Here is a 20,998-nt window from a genome sequence, read left to right on the forward strand (position 1 = left end):
CAATACTTCTTTCTGAAATAAAAACACAAAGTGCTGGAAATACTCAGCAGGTCAGTCAGCATCTGTGGAGAGAGAAACAGAATTAACGTTTCGGGTCGAGGACCTTTCATTACCAGGGGAGGAAAGAACAAAAGGGAAGGTACATCGTGACAGCCTAGAATACGTGGTCAAGCCTTCGAGGTGTACCTACCCTGTTGTTCCTTCCTCCCCTTCCCCCCTTTTACTGCCCCTGCACTTGCTTAATACCTGTTACATCTCTGACTTATTGCAGTTCTGACGAAAGGTCATCAACCTGAAACGTTTCTCTGTTTCTCTCTTCACAGATGCTGCCTGACCTGCTGAGATTTCCAGCATTTTCTGTTTCTATTTCAGATTTCCAGCATCCGCGGTATTTTGCTTTTGTATTAATATTTCTTTCTTGTTTTCTTAAAAGAAGAATCTGTAGTTAAAAAGCTTTCTTCCAAAAAATGTTTGCTCTCTGATTTTGCGTATGTATTGTATGCACCTATAAGCATGCTCACAGGTTTGGTGCCCTCAAAAAAAACCCTCAAATAATCAGAAAAAACAAGGGGGCACCTGAAAAGATTTTGGAGTGTGCCCCCCTTTTATCAGGGGGCACTTGATTACTGATACAACTTAAAATAGTTGTAGAGCTGTTGAGGAAGAGTTCGTGTTCCACGTTTATGTACAATGCGCCTGGTTGCAGCCCCTGTTCCATTATTTGAAGGGGTTGCTCCTCAAATTCTGGTTGCACTTCAGTCTCACTCTAGTGATCTTTGGGCACCCTGTGTGGAGGGGAGCGGGCAGGTTGGGAGGCCTCCTCGTAGGACTGCTCCTGGGCCTGGCCAAGGCGGCCATCAGCCGGTCCAGGCAGCGGGCGGTTGAGGGGGTCGTTCAGCCCGACTGCCTGCCTCTCTTCCACGGTTACATCCGAGCCAGGGTGTCCCTGGAGATGGAGCACGCGGTGTCCACCGGTATGCTCGCGGCCTTCCGCGAGAGGTGGGCGCCGGAGAGACTGGAGTGCATCATCACCCCCGGCAACCAAATTCTAATTTGATTTAAGGTTTTCGTTAAAGTTTTAAGTTATTAATTTGTAGGTTCGAGTGCCCTTGCAAAAAGGGGGCATTTGATTTACATTTCAGCTAAAAAAAATAGTTGTAGATCTGTTGCATTGTGAGTGGCTTAGGCAGTCACATGATGTTCACAAGACTCAATAAAACCCCAGCCAGTTGGGTTCAGGGGATCCACGGTGAGTCTGGTGGATGAACTGGTAATGTGTAGTGTGATTGTTAAATCTTTGTTAATAAACCAACTAGTTCTTAATAGCAATGTTAAGAATTCTTAAGCAAAGAACCCATGAAACAAATACATTATGGTGTACAATGTGGGCTTGAAGAATGGGCCAAAAAAGGAATCCGACTTTGACTTACCATAATGTGGGATGATGCTCCAGGCCATTACTGAGGCGTAAATCCCACCAATCATCCAGAACATGCAGAGCCAACTGAGGTGTTCCCCTCGCTTCTCACGAGACAAGAATTCGGAGAAATAGGAGAAGACGATGGGGATGGAGCCACCGATGCTGAGGTAGAAAAAGGAGAACAGTCTTCAGAATTCACAAGGCGATTGATAGATGTCAGCAGGACTCAGACCCATTCTCATACGTTCCCTTTGTAACGTATGCACCTGTGAGCATGCTCACAGATTTGTGGAGCTGTTGTGCCTGGTGAGCGGGGGAGCGGGCAGGTTGGAAGGCCCTCTTGTAGGACTGCTCCTGGGCCTGGCCAAGGTGGTTATTAATAGGTTCAGGCAGAGGGCGGTCGAGGGGGTCATTCAGCCCGACTGCCGCGGCTACGTTCGCGCCAGGCTGTCCCTGGAGATGGAGCACGCGGTGTCCACCGGTACGCTCGCGGCCTTCCGTGAGAGAGGAACTGGAGTGCATCATCACACCCGGCAACCAAATTTTAATTTGATTGTTTAAGGTTCACAAAGTTTTATTGTTAATTTGTGTGCTGTAGTGCCCCTTTAATAAGGGGGCACTTGGCCTTATCTGTTAACCAAAATAGTTGTGGAGCTGTTGCACTGTGAGTGGCGTAGCCAGTCATGTGATGTTCACAAGATTCAATAAAGCCCCAGTTAATTGAATACGATGAGGTGTGCAGTTATGAACCTGGTGGATTAACTGGTAGGGTTCAGTTCGATTGTTAAACCTTTGCTAATAAACCAGTTAGTACTTTACAGCAAATATGTTGCCGTGAATTCTTAAGCAAAGAACCCATGAAGCAAATCAATTACACCCCTCACATGCTATCAGGATCCTTCCCATTGACTCCCATCCTAAGGCCAAAGGAACAAGAATGCTGAGCTTAACAAGGAACAGGAATGATGGCAGACATTTATAAATCTTTTGAGCAGCCAATATTGGTCACGTGGTGCTGATTTATAGATGTTCCCTTACTGTAGGGAATGGCAAAGCCCAATCCCACTGGAACACCCAAAATGCCTCCAGGAAGGAACAGTGCAACTAATGACATAAACCCACAGTCTGTCCAAAGTAAAATCCGTATCAGCACATTTCAAAGAATGATCATCAAAGTTAGACCAATAATGTCTTTGAGCCCCTCTTAATGTCTGTGTAGTCACAGAAAGCTTCTAGTAATCTGGTGGGCACCATGTGGTCATATTCCATGGTCATATAGTGTGTATTAAAATTGTAAACATGGGCAAGCTGTTAGAAACGTCCTGACTGGCAGCCTCTCACATCCTGGACTTGTGAACGACAGATACAGCCACGCCCAGGGGCCAACATACCAGAAGGTCCTCCTACCTCTTGCACCGAAGCTAAACCTGGTTAGAGACAAGTGCACCTCTCAGTGCTGTTGTGCGGTGCCAGCCTAGATTATGTGTTCAAACCTTGGAGTAGGGGCTTGAAGCTAAGGGGCAGATTAACACACAGGCCTTTCTGTGCTCAAGGGCACCAGCCCAAGATGGGGCTGTGTAAATGTGGGGCCCTCGGTAAAAGTCACTGACTGCTAAACAGTGCCACTGGGATGTGCAGCAAAGTGCAAGTTGGCAAAATCAACCAGTTTACAAGTTCTACAAAAGAACCTCACTCCCAACCCAAGTGTTGAGCTGAATTCCATTCTTTCAACTCACTGTATAATTTCACAAGACAGATTCGGTGAAGATAGCTCTTTTGTCCCATTGAGCTCACCCTTCCCGACCATCAGCACTACAATGCTTCAGTATTACAACGGGAGTGTCAGCTTACGCTATACTTTCAAGTCTTGGTGTGGGCATCTAACCCAGAGGCAAGAGAGCGACCAAGGGAGCCAGGCTGGCCCTCGGCGACCATACTTTTGTTCTCCTGATTCAAAAGGTACGATTCACTCACCCAATTCCTGAAAGTAGTCGGCAGAACAGGAAGATACCGTAGCCCTGGACAAATGACGAGAAGATGATAAAGACTCCATTGATGCTGAGGGCAATGATCAAACAATATCTTCTGCCCATTTTATCTGCCAGGGCACCCCAGACGAAGGCTCCTACCATCATTCCCAAATATACTATCAACCCTGCGAAACAGTAGTAAGAAGATTAATAATAAAATGATCACACCAAATTTTGCTCAGACAGTGAATTATTTTTGGAGTGCAGTGACGATTGTTATGCAGCCAAACACACCAGCTAATTTTGCACACAGTAAGATCTCACACACAGAAATCTTTTATCTTTGCTGGTGGGGGAATGTTGGCCAGGGCTCCAGGAATACTCGCTGCTGCTCTTTGAATATGCGAGACCTTTAATATTCCTCTTAACACTCCGACAGAAACTTGGTTTAATAGCTCATCCAAAGGATGGCACTTCTGACAATGCAGCACTCCCTCAGCACTGCACTGGAGTGAAGGTCTAGATTTTAACATTCAGGTTCTGGTTTGGGACTTGAACCCACGACCTTCTGATGCAGAAGGAGAGCGGCATCAACTGAAACCACAGCGGGTGTTATTTAAAAATAATGTTTTATTCATTCTCGGGATATGAGCATCACTGGCAAAACCAGCATATATGGCACATCTCTCGTTGTTCATGAGAAGGTCGTGGTGGGCCTGCTTCTTGAACCGCTGCAGTCCACATGGTGAAGGTGCTCCCACAGTGTTGTTAGTTAGGAAGCCTCAGGATTGTGACACAGCAACGATGAAGGAGCAGCTGATATACGTCCAAGTCGGGATGATGTGTGACTCAGAGGGGAACATGGGCGCGATGGTATTCATAGAATCATCGAAGTTTACAGCACGGAAGGAGGCCATTTCAGCCCACCGTGTCCGTGCCGGCCAACAAGAGGCTATCCAGCCTCATCCCACTTTCCAGCTCTAGGTCCGTAACCCTGCAGGTCACGGCACTTCAAGTGCACATCCAAGTATCTTTTACATGTGGTGGGAGTTTCAGCCTCTACCACCTTTTCAGGCAGTGGGATGTGGGTGTTACTGACAAGGCCAGCCCGTCCCTAATTATCCTTGAGAAGGAGGTGGTGAGCCACCATTTCAGAGAACAGTTAAGAGTCAACCACATTGTGGGTCTGGAGTCACATGTAGGCCAGACCGGGTAAAGGCGGCAGATTTCCTTCCCTATAGGACATTAGTGAACCAGATGGATTTTAACAACAATCCAGCAGTTCATGATCACCATTACTGATACTAGCTTTTTATTCCAGATTTATTTAATTAATTTAAATTTAAATTCCCCAGGTGCTGTGGTGGGATTTGAACTCACATCTCTGGACAATTAGTCCAGACCTCTGGATTACAGGACATCTCGACCTCTGGTAACACAACCACTTTGCTGCCGTACCCCATGAAAGACTGCAAAGCTGGTAAATACAGAATTCCCTCGGTGCTGCACTGAAGTACAAACCTAGAACTGGTGCATCAGATCCTGGAGTGGGACTTCAACCTAGGACCTTCCAACCAGGAGACGAGTGAGGCTACTACCTGCTGCCCTTGTCCTTCTCGGTGGTGGAGGTGGCATGTTTGGGAGAAGCTGGCGAAAGAGCCTTGGCGAATTGCTGCAGTGCATCCTATAGGTAGTACACACTGTAGCCACCGTGCACCAGTGCAGGATGTAGTGGATGTTGTAAGGAGGCGGATGAACGAACTGTATGTCCTGGATGGTGTCAAGACTCTTGACTGTTGTTGCATTTGCAGCCATCCAGGCAAGACTATTCCATCACAATCCTGGCCATGTTTCCTTTAATCTGCACGGCTGGACCCCCCTTGCAGCTGGCTCACCGGCTTTTCAGTGTGGTTGATTCTGGAGATGAGGGGGTTGATTTATGAAAATAGGTTGAGTAAGTTGGGCCTATACACATTGGAGTTCAGAAGATGAGAGGTGATCTTACCGAATCATATAAGATAATGAGGGGGCTTGACACAGTGTATGCAGAGAGGATATTTCCACTCATAGGGGAAACTAAAACTAGGGGGCATAGTTTTAGAATAAGGGGCCGCCCATTTAAAACTGCAATGAAGAGGAATTTCTTCTCTTAGAGGGTTGTAAATCTGTGGAATTCTCTGCCCAGAGAGCTGTGGTGGCTGGGCCATTGAATATATTTAAGGCGGAGATAGACAGATTTTTGAGCGATTAGGGAGTAAAGGGTTATGGGGAGCGGGCAGGGAAGTGGAGCTGAGTCCATGATCAGATCAGCCATGACCTTATTGAATGGCGGAGCAGGCTCAAGGGACCATATGGCCTACTCCTGTTCCTATTTCTTCTGTTCTTATGAAAACTGCACATGCATGGTATTTTGAAAGAGCACCCCAAAAAATTAACTGGAACATTGTTCCTGACTTGTAGGTGGTGGAGAGGCTTTGCGGGGGTGGGGTGGTGGGGGCGGGGGGGAGCAGGAGGAGGGGGGGAAGTTGGGGGGGGGGGGGTCGGGGGTGGGGGGGTCAGGAGATGAGCAACTCCCTGCAGAATACTCAGCCTCATTATACCATATGAGATTTTATTATACTCATGTCAAATATTACACAGGGGCTCCCCATTCGCTCTGTGGGTAATGCATTGCAAAGAGCGATACTGAGCCATAGTGGCCAAGATGATCCCAGGTTTGATCTCTGGTAACATAAGAACATAAGAAATAGGAGCAGGAGTCGGCCATTTGGCCCCTTGAGCCTGCTCCGCCATTCACTAAGATCATGGCTGATCTGATCTTGGCCTCAACTCCACCTCCCTGCCCTCTCCCCATAACCCTTGACTCCCTTATCATTCAAAAATCTGTCTATCTCTACCTTAAATATATTCAATGATCCAGCCTCCACAGCTCTCCGGGGTAGAGAATTCTAAAGGTTCATGACCCTCTGAGAGAAGAAATTCCTCCTCATCTCTGTCTTAAATGCGCGACCCCTTATTCTGAAACTATGCCCAGGTCTGTGCTGAGGTAGCAGACCTCGGCTCGGAGAAGATTTGTGGCTTCAGTAGATTAGGGTTCAGCAAGATGAACTGGGGTTACCACTTCTGATCGAGCAAGAGAGCCCTGTTGAAAAGGCCTATTCACATGGGGCATCGGGTAAGAACAGACTCAGCCTGGTTGGTACCTGTGCCCCAGCAAGGTTTAGTGCTTGTAGGAGCAGTGATGGCTGTCATCCCCTGCTGTATTTTTCCATTTCCTACACCATGCTATGATCTGTGACAATTCCTCACCAAATTAAGGGTAGTTTAGTGCCATTGGCTGTGCTCATTAGGAACTGGACTGATACTGCCGAAACCCATGTCATGTGGGATTCTCACAACCATCAATCACCTCGTCATTCTGGTCTGAATTCAAACCCAGGTCCGGGAGGTGCTAACTCACTGCAACACACAGCTATCCACCAACCCCTCCCTCTCAATCTCCCCCTCCACCCCTCCACTGCTGTCAGCCCTGGCTCAGTGGGTAGCACTCTCACCTCTGAGTCAGAAGGTTGTGGGTTCAATTCCCACGTCAGAGATTTGAGCACAAAAATCTAGTTTGACACTCCAGTGCAGTGCTGAGGGAGTGCTGCACTGTCGGAGGTGCCATCTTTTGGCTGAGACGTTAAACCGAGGCTCCGTCTGCTCTCTCAGGCGGACGTAATAGATCCCATGGCACTATTTTAAAGAAGAGCAGGGGAATTATCCCTGCTGTTCTGGCCAATATTTATCTCTCATTCAATAACACAAAAACAGATATACTGGTTATTAGGATATAGCTATTTGTGGGAGCTTGCTGTGCGCAAATTGGCTGCCACGTTACCTACATTACAACAGTGACTACACTTCAAAAGTACTTCATTGGCTCTAAAGAGCTTTGAGACGTCATGAGATCGTGAAAGGCGCTATATAAATGCAAGTCTTTCTTTCCCGCCCCTCCTCCCCTCAAAAGTCCTTAAAAATGCATCAACATCCCTGAAAGATTTGATGCAGAGATTTTATCCACAGTTGTTAAATACTCAACGCCGTGAAGTCATTTACTTCAGAAAACATCATGATGTCACTAAGTTATCAACTCAGCATTTGTGTCTGATGTTTTCTTGATACTCAATTTTTAATGATATCCCTTTCTTGTAGATACTTAAACGAACCATCCTTGTTTGCAAAGTGAAACTTCTGAGTTCGCCAATCATTAAATCCATTGGCTGGTGTGGTCCTGAGCTACTCAGACCCCGATTCAATCGCCTGTCTGGACTGAGTTGGCCGAGTCTCCGAAATGTTGGCAATTGCCAATTAAAAGTCAAGCATGTGCCTCCTTTTTAAAGGGGCACAACCCATAAAACCTGTAAATTAACAAAAAAGGAACCGTTAACAAATTAAATTAGAATTCTGTCTCCGGGGGTGATGATGCACTCCAGTCCCTCCGGTGCCCACCTCTTGCGGAAGGCCGCGAGCGTGCCGGTGGACACTGCGTGCTCCATCTCCAGGGACACCCGGGCGCGAATGTAGCCGCGGAAGAGAGGCAGGCAGTCAGGCTGAACGACCCCCTCGACCGCCCACTGTCTGGATCGGTTAATGGTCACTTTGTCCAGGCCCAGGAGCAGTCCTACGGGGAGGCTCTCGGACCTGCCCGTTCCCATCCGCACCGGGTGCCCAAAGATCAGGAGCGTAGGATTGAAGTGCAGCCAGAATCGAGGAACAGCCCCTTCAAATAGTGGAAGAGGGGGCTGCAACCTCACACACTCCACGTATATATGGAGCATGGACTCCTCCAGGCCGCAGGAAATGCAGGCGGCCTCGGAGTCTGTGAACCGACTTAAAATTTTACTGCACGGGAATGCTCCATGCTACAGGCCAAGTCCCCAATAGATAAAGGGAGGACTCACGCGTCGAGAGACTGTGGGGTTAGCTGATATCAGTAGGAGCTGATCTTAATTGGTATCTAATGACTCTTGCTGTTAAAGGGCATATATCTGAGGACACTGAGTGAGGACTGGATTGGACAACCCACAGCTGAATAGCCCAATGGCACTCACTATCTCAGCTCACGTGTGGAGAATGGCCACCTATGAGCAGGTTCCCAAAGGTGGATATGGAACCATAGCCCAGCATGTATCTTCAGCACCTTCAGGAGAGGATGGGGGAAAAACTGATTGAAAGTTGGCCGGGTTATGAGATATATGGGCTAATTTTCCTCTCTGAGTCCCCACCTAGTGCAATGTGCCAGAGGTGAACTGTATCTATGAGGGGAGGAATTGGCCTGAGTTATTCATGGGGCCTGGGCATCTCTCTGGTACAGGTCTGCTTCCTGGCAGAGCCTTGCACTGCAATCAGGGGAAGCAACAGAAATGTAATTACAGGCCAGAAAAGCTGTGCTCCTGGCCACCTGCATTGGGGCCTTCTGGCTGCTGTTGGAGAGGGGGACTTTTTCAAAAATCTTCGGGGCATTCCCGAGGCCACCTTAGACCCTCAGCACAAGCCCCACCTCCAGGTTTTCTGGGGCACTTTTCTGTTTGGATGGTCCAAGGACACAATCAGGGGAAAGTGAGGCTGGAGAGCTTGGAACATCTCCCACCCTCCCTCATTCTCACTGTTTCTCAGTGTCAGCTGTGGCTCAGTGGGTAGCACAGTCGCCTTTGAGGCAGAAGGTTGTAGGTTCAAGTCCCACTCCAATGACTTGAGCAATAAATCTAGGCTGACACTTCAGTGCAGTGCTAAGGGAGTGCTGCACTGTGGAAGGTGCCGTCTTTCAGGTGAGATGTTAAACCGAGGCTCCGTCTGTTCTCTCAAGTGGATGTAAAAGATCCCCTGACCACTATTTCAAAGAAGAGCAGTGGAGTTATCCCCGCTGTCCTGGCCAATATTTGTCCCTCAATCAACATAACAAAAACAGATTATCTGGTCATTCATGTTGCTGTTTGTGGGAGCTTGCTGTGCGCAAATTGGCTGCTGCGTTTCCCACATTACAACAGTGGCTATGCTTCAAAAGTACTTCATTGGTTGTAAAGCGCTTTGAGACATCCGGTGGTCGTGAAAGGCGCTATATAAATCCAGTCTTTCTTTTTACGCTGGACCAGCGCCCTCTGCAGGTCCAAGCCCAGCTACATCACTTGGGGAGAAGCCCTGGGGCAACATTGTGGGGTTGGAGATCAGAAACGCTGGGTCTGTGCCCCTACTGCTTCCTCACTGCACTGAGCAGAGGGTGCTGGTCGACCAAAGACCAAGGTCCGTCTCGGTTTCCTGGTGGTCGCATGAGGCAACGATAATGGAGCTGTTGACTAATCATGGCAATCGATCTCCATCAACTTGGTCTGCGCAGGGAGGAAGACCATCTTCCCCATATAAAGTCAAATGATTTACTTTCCTGTCCATTGTAAAATTTTCACCACAGTAGAGTCAAAGGAGGTACAAAGGAACAGCAGAGGCTGCACTCCAGGAGATTGTTCCGAAACATGCTCGCTGTCCTTGAGAACTCAGCCTGTTTGATGCTTTCTTTGCATCTCACTCTGGAGACACTTGAGCATCGCCTGAACCCATCTGTTACAGCAAAAACCATGACGCGCAGTCTAGAATATTCATTGGACAGAAAATTCTTTTACTTCAGACACTATTTCATGGTGGTCTCCAAGGGATGGAGCGTCTTGTTTGATGTCCAGGAGCAACGATGCGATGGGACGCTGAGGAGAAGGAATGACGATGGGGTAGCAATTGGATCTCGTTGCGTCTGTCTTACAACAACAACTTGCACATAAATAAAATGTCTTTCACGTAGCAAAACGTCACAAGGCGCTTTACAGGAGCGATTTTCAAACTAAATTTGCTACCGAACCACATAAAGAGATATTTTGACAGATGTTGGTCACAGAGTTACGTTTTAAGGAGCTTCTTAAAAGGAGAATGGAGAGGCGGAGAGGCATAAAATGGGCACACGGCCTAATTTCACAGACAAAAGATTCCAAGGATGCCCAAATCATGTCCCACCTGAAACTGGGTCGGGTGATTTTTCAGGCATCCATGCCGACTGCCTAAAACAGGTGTTAGGCCCCTTATACAAAAGCAAAACACAGCGGATGCTGGAATCTGAAATAAAAACAGAGAATGCTGGAAATCTCAGCGGATCAGGCAGCATCTGTGGAGAGAGAAACAGAGTTAACGTTTCGGGTCTGTGACCCTTCATCAGAACTGTTAGGCCCCTTATGTTGGAGTCCTGGGTGAGCCTGCCCCCCTGAGCTGAACCTTTTTGGTGCCGGACAACTAATAGGCCGCATTCACTCCTGGTGAAGTTTTAATATTTTTGTAAAAATTAACGTGGAGCCAGCTTGAGCAAGGGTGCTTCTCCCTGCTCCACAGCATTCCTGACGGCCACTGCCGACGAGATTGGTTCCTCTCCCGATCCCCTCCCCCAGCCCTCCCACTGCATGATCGGAACCCCCCCCCCCCCCCCCCCCACCCCCTCCCTGCCCCGGGATCTCTGACCTGACACTCTCACCGCCGCCCTCCCCCCCCTCCCCCAGGATCCGATGCTCGCCCTGAGGTCCTCCACGCCCTGTGGTCCTCTCCCTCTCTCCCTCTCCCTCTCCCTCTCCCTCTCCCTCTCCCTCTCTCCCACCTCTCCGCTCCACTCTCCAGCTGCGGCCTGCTGCCACAGGCCTTCCTGCCCGGCAGCCAGCCAGCCTCTCAATCTGGCTGGCTGTTGGCCGGGAACAGGGAGACAACAAATCTGAATGAGGTCCTGCCATTAAATTCTGGTTCACCCGCAGTTCCGTTGATTTTCCCTTATCCTCCCGAGCCCACAAGGATGCGGAGACCACCTGCAGCGGCCCTACGCAGGAGAGCAAACGCAGATTGGGTGACCGCTTTGCAGAAGGCCTTCGTTCAGTCTGTAAGCGTGAACCCGAGCTTCCGGTCGCTTGTCACTTTAATTCCCCGCTCCAATCCTACTCTGACCTCTCTGTCTCTCTGTCCTCGGCCTCTTACACTGTTCCAACGGAGCTCAACGCAAGCTCGAGAAACAGCACCTCACATTTCTATTGGGCACTTTACAGCCTTCTGGACTCAACATCGAGTTCAACAATTTCAGACCATAACCTCTGCCCATATTTTTTTTCCCCCGTTTCCTCCATTTTTTTTGACAAAACTCCCCTCCCCCCTCATTTTTTATTCTCTTTCCCACGACAGCCGGTGATGATTCCGCCATTCACACCCTATCTAGACTCATCTTTTGTTTCTTAACTTGTGCCATTACCATCTTATTTTTGTCCATCATCCCTTTTGTCCCTCAAATCTCTCCTGCCTTCCACCCTATCACGGACCTTCCCTTTTGTTCTCTCCTCCCCTCTCCCTTTCTCTTCCCCCTGCACTTCTGTAAGAATCTGTTACACCTCGAACTTTGCCAGTTCTGACGAAGGGTCACAGACCCGAAACGTTAACTCTGTTTCTCTCTCCACAGATGCTGCCTGACCCGTTGAGATGTCCAGCATGTTCTGCTTTTACTGCTGCGGCCCGACCATCACGCCAACTGACTTCAACCAACATGACACAAGCCTGAGATCAAAGCTGAAACCCTACTGGTCTGCGTGGCTCGGGCCCGTGCTGGGATTGACTTTGATTTCATGTGAAGCCATTGGCTTTTTCTAACCATTTGGGTGCTCGTATAGAATTCTGTTTCATCCGCTGACTTTGATATACCAGGAGCCGAAAGCTAAGAGTCAATTAGCAGGCCTTTAATGAAGTAAAAAAAAACAGAAACAGGTCCTCAGTGTCTAAATCCAGCCGGATGTGCAGATGGGGTTTGGTGCAGCCCCAATGAAGCTGATAACCATCAGGTTCACAACTGGACAATCCGTGTTTCCCCAAGTTCCTTGTTGCACTATATAAAAATGTAGAACACTGTGCATTTATATAGTGCCTTTGACACCGTAAAGCGGCCCAAAATGCTTTACAGAGGCAAAGTCAATGGTGGGAGAGGGGTTGGGGAGGTAATTGAAGATATATTCAAAGGTGGCTTTTCAAAAAATAAATACTTGCATTGATATAGCGACTTTCACGACCACCAGATGTCTCAAAGCACTTCACAGCCAATTAAACACTTTTGGAGTGTAGCCACTGTTGTAATGTGTGAACAACGGCAGCCAATCTGAGCACAGCAAGCTCCCATAAACAGCAATGTGATAATGACCAGATAATCTAATGATAGGATAAACTATTTTTGTTATGTTGATTGAGGATAAATATTGGCCAGGACACTGGAGAGAACTCCCCTGCTCTTTTTCGAAATAGTGCCATGGGATCCTTTACGTCCACCTGAGGGGGCAGACGGGGCCTCGGTTTAACATCTCATCCGGAAGACGGCACCTCCGACAGTGCAGCACTCCCTCAGCACTGCATTGGGAGTGTCAAGCTAGATTTATAAGCTCAAGTATCTGGAGTGGGATTTGAACCCACGATTTTTTGACTCAGAGGCAAGTGCGCCACCCATTGAGCCACAGCTGACACTGTGGAGTGTTTTACAACCAATTAATGACTTTTGAAGTGCAGTCACTGTTGTCATGTAGGTAAACACAGTGGCCAATTTACGTGCAGCAAGATCCCACAAAATAACTAATGGATCTGTGACTATAATCTGTTTTGGTGGGTCTTGGCTGAGGGCGAAACATTAGCCAGGGCCTCAAGGGAACTCCTTACTTTTCTTTCAACAGTAGCGTGAGATCTTTTCTATCCATCGGAGCAGACTGACAAGACCTCAGTTTAGCATTTCACCTGAAAGACGGCACCTCTGGCGATGCAACACTCCTTCTCTACTCACTGTCAGCCTGGATTATGTGCTCAAATCCGTAATGAGGTTAAACCCACAGCTTTCTCACTGAGAGCCAAGAATGTGGTCAACAGAGCCAAGCTTACATTCGGTGTGAGATGTAGAAATCGGAGACGGGAGCATTCGCTCGTCCAGCGCGATCCGCCCAAGATCGCGGAATTTCCAGCGCAAATTACATTCCACGATCCTTTGCACTGGTTTAAAAAAATCGTGCGAGAAGCCAGTCCCGCCCATAGAACCGGACAATGCCCCCGGATCGAATTAGTTACCACGGCGAGTTTCCGCTAATCGCATCCGTTTGCGGGTCTTCAAGGAGGCTCCAAAAATTAAGCTTTTTTTTGATGCAAGGACACTAACATGCACATTTTAAAAGGTTTTAATTTACTAAGAAACTGACTATTGGTCGCCAATGCAACCCGTAAATGGCTCTATAATTTATTTAAGTATTTTTCACTTATTTAAAATTGGGTGGTGGACTAGACACACTGATTAATATTGCTTATTTTTTGCGATAAACCCATTATCAGCAGTATTAGTAAAGCTGCACCAAGTTACCACTCTTAAACATATCAATGACATTTTTTTATGCAAACTTTTTTTTAAAGCCATTTTATTCTAAATCTCTGCCCGATTATGCTGGCTCATGGCAGCTTTGGCATTCGGCGATATGCAATTACGTTTGAGTGGAAACTTGAGAAAAAAATACACTTATCAAAACGAGCACAATTTTGAGTGCGAGGATAGCCCATTGTGCCCAAAGTGGAGACTCCAGGCCCTCAGTTTTAATTCGCTGTCCGATCTTATCCTGGTGCTATATGAAGTTGCTTAGCAGGTGACATTGTGCTCTTGCACTCGACTGCAGCGAACAGTGTCAAGGGAATGCATATGCCTTGTTAGCTTTTCAGGATGTCACCGGTTTTGAATGAACCCACGAACAGTGAGATAACCCGACTCCGGGAAACTCTTTTAGAGTCTACCTGCGAAAACATAAACATTAAACTGTGCCACCCGACCTGGGTGACACTCCAGACATTTACAAGGCCCATTTTTTTCCCCCCTTTTTTTGTGTTTTTTTTTTGTTTTTTTTTTGTTTTTTTTTTTTTGGGCACTAAAATCACAATTTTTCCCCAGTGCCCCCTATAAAAGGGAAGGGGACACTAAAAGCACCGGCAATTAAAACAAATTAACTTTAAAACGTAAAATCAAATTAAAATTTGGTTGCCGGGCGTGATGATGCACTCCAGTCCCTCCGGTGCCCCCCGACTCCGGGAATAGATTATTTGATAGCTGCACAGGAAATGAATTAACTGTGTTAACCACCACTGATTGGCTGATAATGGCCAACTTCCCTATTTTTCCCCCCGATAGTTTTCTCTCGCTCGGACTCTCAGTGGGGGCATGGTTCCGTGGGTGCCATCCACACACCTTGCTAAAGCGGGCAAGCCTTGTGGATCAGCCTCGACAATGAGTGTTGACAGGATGCTCGATCCTCTCCTCTCCTGTGCTCGCATGCACCTTACAACATCAATAGATAATAATAAAGAGCAGAAGCCTTGGCTCAGGCCTATCCCCTTCCTACAGCCAAGGCAATAAATCTATTGGGTACAGCGGCACAGTGGTTATGCTAACGCACTCAGAGGTCTGGAGTAATGATGTGAGTTCAAATCTCACTGCATCTGGGGAATTTTAATTAAATTATTTTTTTTTAAATCTGAAATAAAAAGCTAGTATCAGTAATGGTGGCCATGAAACTACCAGATTGTCATAAAAACCCATTTGGTTTGCTAATGTCCTTTAGGGAAGGAAACCTGCTGTCCTTGCCCGGTCTGGGCCTATATGCGACTCCAGACCCACAGCAACGTGGTTGACTCTTAACTGCCCTCTGAAATGTATAAGGCAGCTCACCACCACCTTCTCAAGGGCAATTAGGGATGGGCAATAATGGCCCTGCCAGCGATGCCCACATCCCATGAATGAATATATATATTTTTTTTATCTAATCGTACTGCCTCTGCTACCACCCTGGCTAAGATTAGCTCTGCAAAGACCAAGGATCAAGCCTGGAACCCCTTCACCTCCCCCCCTGGGACCCCCTCCCCTGGCCAGTATTGCACAGTTATCCACTGCCCTTGACCAACTGAGCCATCAGAGGGCTTCTTTATTTTGTTACAATTTATGGGGCCAGGGTGGCACATTGTCCGCTCACCTCTATAGCCTCTATTTGAGACAACTGCCATACTACAGGTAAGGAAGGTCCCCTGGAGCCCCTGACCCCTGGCCCTCTGCTCATGAAGCCCAAGCACCTCAAAGGGTCGGTAAGATCTGGAACGCATGACCTGAAAGGTTGGTCGAAGCAGATTCCAGAGGGACTTTCAAAAGGTAATCGGACATGGACCTGGAGAGGACTAATTCTCAGGGTTATGGGGATAAAGCTGCGGTGTGGGACTAATAAACATTCTAAATTAATTCAGGGGATGTTGGCGTCGCTGGCAAGGCCAGCATTTATTGCCCATCCCTAATTGTCCTTGAGAAAATTGAACAGCTCTTACAAAGAGCTGGCACAGGCATGATGGGCCAAATGGCTTTCTTCTGTGTCAGCCATGGCTTAGCTGATAGCACCCTTGCATCTGAGTCAGAAGGTTGTGGCTTCGAATCCCACTCCAGAGACTTCAGCACAAGAAATCAAGGCTGACGCTGCAGTGCAGTGCTGAGAGTGGACATTAAAAAATCCCACGGCACTCCTTTCAAAGAAGAGCAGAACAGATTATCTGGTCATTATCACATTGCTATTTGTGGGAGCTTGCTGTGCGTAAATTGGCTGCCCATTTCCTACATTACAACAGTGACTGCACTTCAAAAAGCACTGCATTGCCTGTAAAGTGCTTTGGCTGGTCGTGATAGGTGCTATATAAAAGCAAGTTTTTCATTCTTTCATTCTATGATCTCATTACTGTCCCTTTTCCAAGATACTTAGTTAAAGTACTGCTGTCCCAAGAATTTATTTGCCTTGTTGTCAATCCACAAAATGGAAGACGGTACTTTAATAGACAATTTCCATTAAATTCCACAATCAATAACGAGCTGGGCGCTTACAGCGCAGTGCAATCAATAACACTCCGGGCATCTGGCCATCATTTTAATGCCTTGCATGAACAGCAAAATATTGTATTCACTCTTGTTAAAATTGTGTTAACCATTCAAAATACTTCTTTTACATTACTGTTTCAAATAACTAATCAACCTTTTGAGCATTTAAAGCCTTAAAGGGTCTACATCATCATACATAATCCTGGAAAGACAGTTAACCCTACGTGTGTGGATTGGTGAGGGTGAAACTCTCTCCCTTTCCCTTCCCCTCTCTGGCTTTCTCCTGCCTTTCCTGAGTCATGTTTGGATTCATGTCCCATGGACGTTGAGAACTCCAGATTCCTTTCTCTGCCTATGAGCTGAGTCGTGTGAGGGACATCTTGGGCTAGACTTTCCCGAGAGCTCCTCAATGCCCGATTGCCGCCCAGAAAAACCGTTAACCTTTTGCAAATAACGCTAGCGAGAATTTCCATAATTAAGGTAAAAATGTCTTCATCTGACATTGGACACTTACGTTTTTCAGCAGAGGTCACTGCTAGCGATAAGGAGCAGGGATGGCAATTGGTAGCCTAAGGGCACTGAGGCAAATTGTAGAATCCTTACCATCTTCCCAGTTGAGATCAGTTAGCTCAGGACAAACCGGAAATCAAGTTTGCCCCTTCTTGGTCTTCTAGGCAGTACCTTTAATGCCACCCCCTCCCCCTCTCTTCAATGAAGTTACTTTATCTGTGTGTTATGCGCTGTCCCAAATGGAGCCAAATGTTCCTTCACTCCCATTTCGGAGGGTCACTCTGTGATTGGCCACCAGGAGGTGCAGCCTAGGGCTGGGGTTTACTCAGTCTTAAGGCCTTCCCTCCTTCACTAAGAGAAACTGCCTGGCCTCTGTATGCACCTGTGAGGATGCTCACCAGTTTGTTGAGCTGTTGGGTTGTGAGTAGCTTAGCCAGTCACGTGACGTTCACAAGACGCATTAAAACCCATATGGCCCCTTGAGCCTGCTCCGCCATTCAATAAGATCTTGTTGATCTGATCATGGATTCAGCTCCACTTCCCTGCCCGCTCCCCATAACCCCTTATTCCCTTATTGGTTAAGAAACTGTCTATCTCTGTCTTAAATGTATTCAATGACCCAGCTTCCACAGCTCTCTGAGCCAGCGACTTCCACAGATTTACAATCTTCTGAGAGAAGAAATTCTTCCTCATCTCAGTTTTAAATGGGTAGCCCCTTATTCTAAGATTATGCTCCCTAGTTCTAGTCTCCCCTATCTGTGGAAATATCCATCTTGTCAAGCTACCTCATAATCTTACACGTTTTGATAAGATCACCTCTCATTCTTTTAAATTCCAATGAGTAGAGGCCTAACCTACTCAACCTTTCCTCATGTCAATGCCCTCATCTCCGGAATCAACCTGGTGAAGCTTCTCTGAACTGCCTTCAAAGCAGTTCTTAAATATGGAAACCAAAATTGCACGCAATATTCCAGGTGTGGTCTCACCAATACCCTTGAGGTGGAAGATCAGCCGTGATCTTATTGAATGGCAGAGTAGGCTCGAGGGGCCGCACGGCCTATTCCTGCTCCTATTTCTTATGTTCTTATCTCCAGGTTTCATCAGGATTAACCCTCACTTTAGAAGTCACCCTTTTCGGGAAAGAGATGTGATTAATGGATTTAATCCCAAAATCAGAAGGCATATTCATAAGCATCAACTGTAGCGGCACTTACCCAGCATTCCTTTATTGGAATTTGACATGCACATGTCTCTCTCCGCAACGGGAAGTACAAAGCCCACCACAAACACTTCTACTCCATCAGCCATCAGTGCCAATCCTAAGACAAAGAAGAGTGTCCACTGGAAGCGTCCATGCCCACACTCCTCAATGATAGACTCGTACTGGTGCGCTAGCTGCTCCTCATCCTTCATTCGTTCTGCCATGAGGTCTGCCTGGTCCCTGTAGTCATCAGAAATGGGTTGGGTTGCTGCCATCCGATTGGCCTTGACGTCATCAGGATGTGGGATCCCCTGGTATTCCCCCTCGTAGATTTCGTCGTCTTCGTCATGCCCTTCTGTGGCATCGCTGTCAGCGTCTTCCTGTGCCTGGGGCTCGCCGCTCTGGTAATATTCCCCATCTTGAGCAGCATACTCCCCGCCGCCTTCGTACCGCGTGTAAGGGTCCTGCACCCTGTTGTGTCTCTTGGCCTCATTGGCAATATCCTTAGCCCCTTGAAAGAAGCCCGAATTATTCCCAAATCCGTCATCCATCGTGCTCACAGAAAACGAGACCTGTTCCCGATGTACACCTCAACTATACGTACATAGTCCTGTCAGCGTAAGTTGCAATTTATTCCACTGTTAGAAGTCAGACGGACGATAGCGCCGGGCTGTTGGATGCTCTTCGGCCGATTTCCTAGGAGGACACAGTTGAAGAAAGAACTTCGAGATTGCGAGCTGTTCCTTCGGTTCCTCGCTGAGGTCACTGCATGTCTCTGGGAGAGATACTGATGCAAAAGGAATGACTGTAGGGAAATCCTTGCGACCAGATGTAAAAAGCTTCGCTATCGAATTCGATCAGTGCCTCGAAGTGATGGACGACCTTTAGCGCGTCTCATTGATTGGCCAAAATTGTAAAATCCTGCAGAAAAGAAGAAAAAGAAAATAAACTTAGCTGTCTCCAAGGCGTAGATTGGAATGAAATGAGTTACTTTTACAGCCTGTCGTTTTTTGATTTCATTTCTGATTGAACAGTTGTTGTTAGGATTGTCTGGCTAACTGTTTGCAGTCCCTGGAGGCCTCAAGCATATATCAATGCTCAGTGTAATCCCCATATCCAGTTCATTAAATGTGAAGTTTAAATAAAATGGGTTGAAGCTAAATATCTTTTCATTACATCTGGTCATTTTTGGACCCTTTACATCAAGACATATTGTTCGTATCTACAGCATATTTGGTTTCCGAATTAAAAGTGCATGTTATGTTCAATCCCTGTTGTCTGCTGTGTTAACTGACCTAAGCCATGCAGGTAACAGGAACACAGGATGACCTAGACTCAACTGACTGGGGTTTTATTGAGGAATAGGTGCAGACCATTTGGCCCACTCTGCCTGCTCCGATTTAAGGCGGTGCTAGAATTGGTATCATTGCCCCTGCACTCGGGAGAGAGAAAATATCGAGCGATCCCACTCCTGGCTACTGTAATGTATTTGCTTCATGGGTTCTTTGCTTAAGAATTCATAGCAACACATTGCTATTAAGAACTAGTTGGTTTATTAACAAAGGTTTAACAATCACACTACACATTACCAGTTCATCCACTAGGCTCACAACTGCATACCTCATCGTGGATGGCCGAGACCCAACAACCTGGGGTTTTATTGAGTTTTGTGACCATCACGTGACTGGCTAAGCCACTCACAATGCAACAGCTCTACAACTATTTTTAGTAGAAACTTAAACAAGTGCCCCCTTTTGGTATAGAACCCACAAATTAACAATTTAAAACTGTAACGAAAACCTTTAATCAAATTAGAATTTGGTTGCCGTGGGTGAAGATGCACTCCAGTCTCTCCGGTGTCCACCTCTCGCGGAAGGCCACGAGCGTACCAGTGGACACCGCGTGCTCCATCTCCAGGGACACCCTGGCTCGGATGTAACCGCAGAAGAGAGGCAGGCAGTCGACCGCCCGCTGCCTGGACTAGCTGATGGCCCCCTTGGCCATGCCCAGGAGCAGTCCCACAAGGAGGCCTTCCGACCTGCCCGCTCCCCTCCGCACAGGGTGCCCAAAGATCAGGAGTGTGGGACTGAAGTGCAGCCAGAATTTGAGGAGCAGCCCCTTCAAATAATGGAATAGCGTCTGCAACCTCACACACTGTACGTACACATGGAACGCGGACTCCTCCATACCACAAAAATTGCAGGCGGCCTGAGCGTCAGTGAATTGACTTAAAAATCGATTGCACGGGACTGCTCCACAACAGCTCTACAACTCTTTTTGTTGTAAAACAAATAATCAAGTGTCCCCTGATTAAAGGGTGGGGGGGGACACCAAACATTTTCAAACAAGTGCCCCCTTGTTTTTTGGGGTTTTTTTTTGGGGGGGGGGTCTTTTGAGGGCACTGAAACACAAATTATACAAGTACCCCCTGGCTAAAAGGGGGCAGGCACTAAAAACCGGCACAATAAACAAATTAAACTTTAAACATATAAAATCAAATTAAAATTTGGTTGCCGGGGGTGATGATGCACTCCAGTCCCTCTGGCGTCCACCTCTCACGGAAGGCCGCGAGCGTACCGGTGGACACCGCGTGCTCCATCTCCAGGGACACCCTGGCTCGGATGTAACTGCGGAAGAGAGGCAGGCAGTCGGGCTGAACGACCGCCCGCTGCCTGGACCGGCTGATGGCCCCCTTGGCCATGCCTAGGAGCAGTCCTACGAGGAGGCCTTCCGATGTGACCGATCCCCTCCGCGCAGGGTGCCCAACGATCAGGAGCGTGGGACTGAAGTGCAACCAGAATTTGAGGAGCAGCCCCTTCAAATATTGGAAGAGGGGCTGCAACCTGGCACATTGTACATAAACATGGAAATCGGACTCCTCCAGACCACAGAAATTGCAGGCGGCCTGGGAGTCCGTGAACCGACTTAAAAATCGATTG

The 20,998-nt window shown here is 47.6% G+C and overlaps 1 protein-coding gene and 1 long non-coding RNA gene across 4 annotated transcripts in view; both read right to left on the minus strand.

The window, feature by feature from the left end:
• LOC139228144 (synaptic vesicle glycoprotein 2B-like) overlaps positions 1–18,610 on the minus strand; it is a 63,695-nt gene extending 45,085 nt beyond the window's left edge. For all 3 annotated transcript variants that reach the window (XM_070859333.1, XM_070859335.1, XM_070859334.1), the window contains exons 1-3: positions 18,073–18,610; positions 3,395–3,575; positions 1,431–1,582 (exon numbers count right to left, since the gene is read on the minus strand). In XM_070859333.1, coding sequence (XP_070715434.1) covers positions 1,431–1,582; positions 3,395–3,575; positions 18,073–18,610 — 871 coding nt within the window. The remainder of the gene's footprint in view (positions 1–1,430; positions 1,583–3,394; positions 3,576–18,072) is intronic.
• A 289-nt stretch (positions 18,611–18,899) lies between these two features.
• LOC139228145 (uncharacterized) overlaps positions 18,900–20,998 on the minus strand; it is an 89,939-nt gene continuing 87,840 nt past the window's right edge. The window contains exon 3 of the long non-coding RNA XR_011587506.1: positions 18,900–18,980. This is a non-coding gene — a long non-coding RNA (uncharacterized lncRNA). The remainder of the gene's footprint in view (positions 18,981–20,998) is intronic.

The sequence above is a fragment of the Pristiophorus japonicus genome, chromosome 17 (assembly GCF_044704955.1).
Source record: "Pristiophorus japonicus isolate sPriJap1 chromosome 17, sPriJap1.hap1, whole genome shotgun sequence".
NCBI classification, from domain to species: Eukaryota; Metazoa; Chordata; class Chondrichthyes; family Pristiophoridae; genus Pristiophorus; species Pristiophorus japonicus.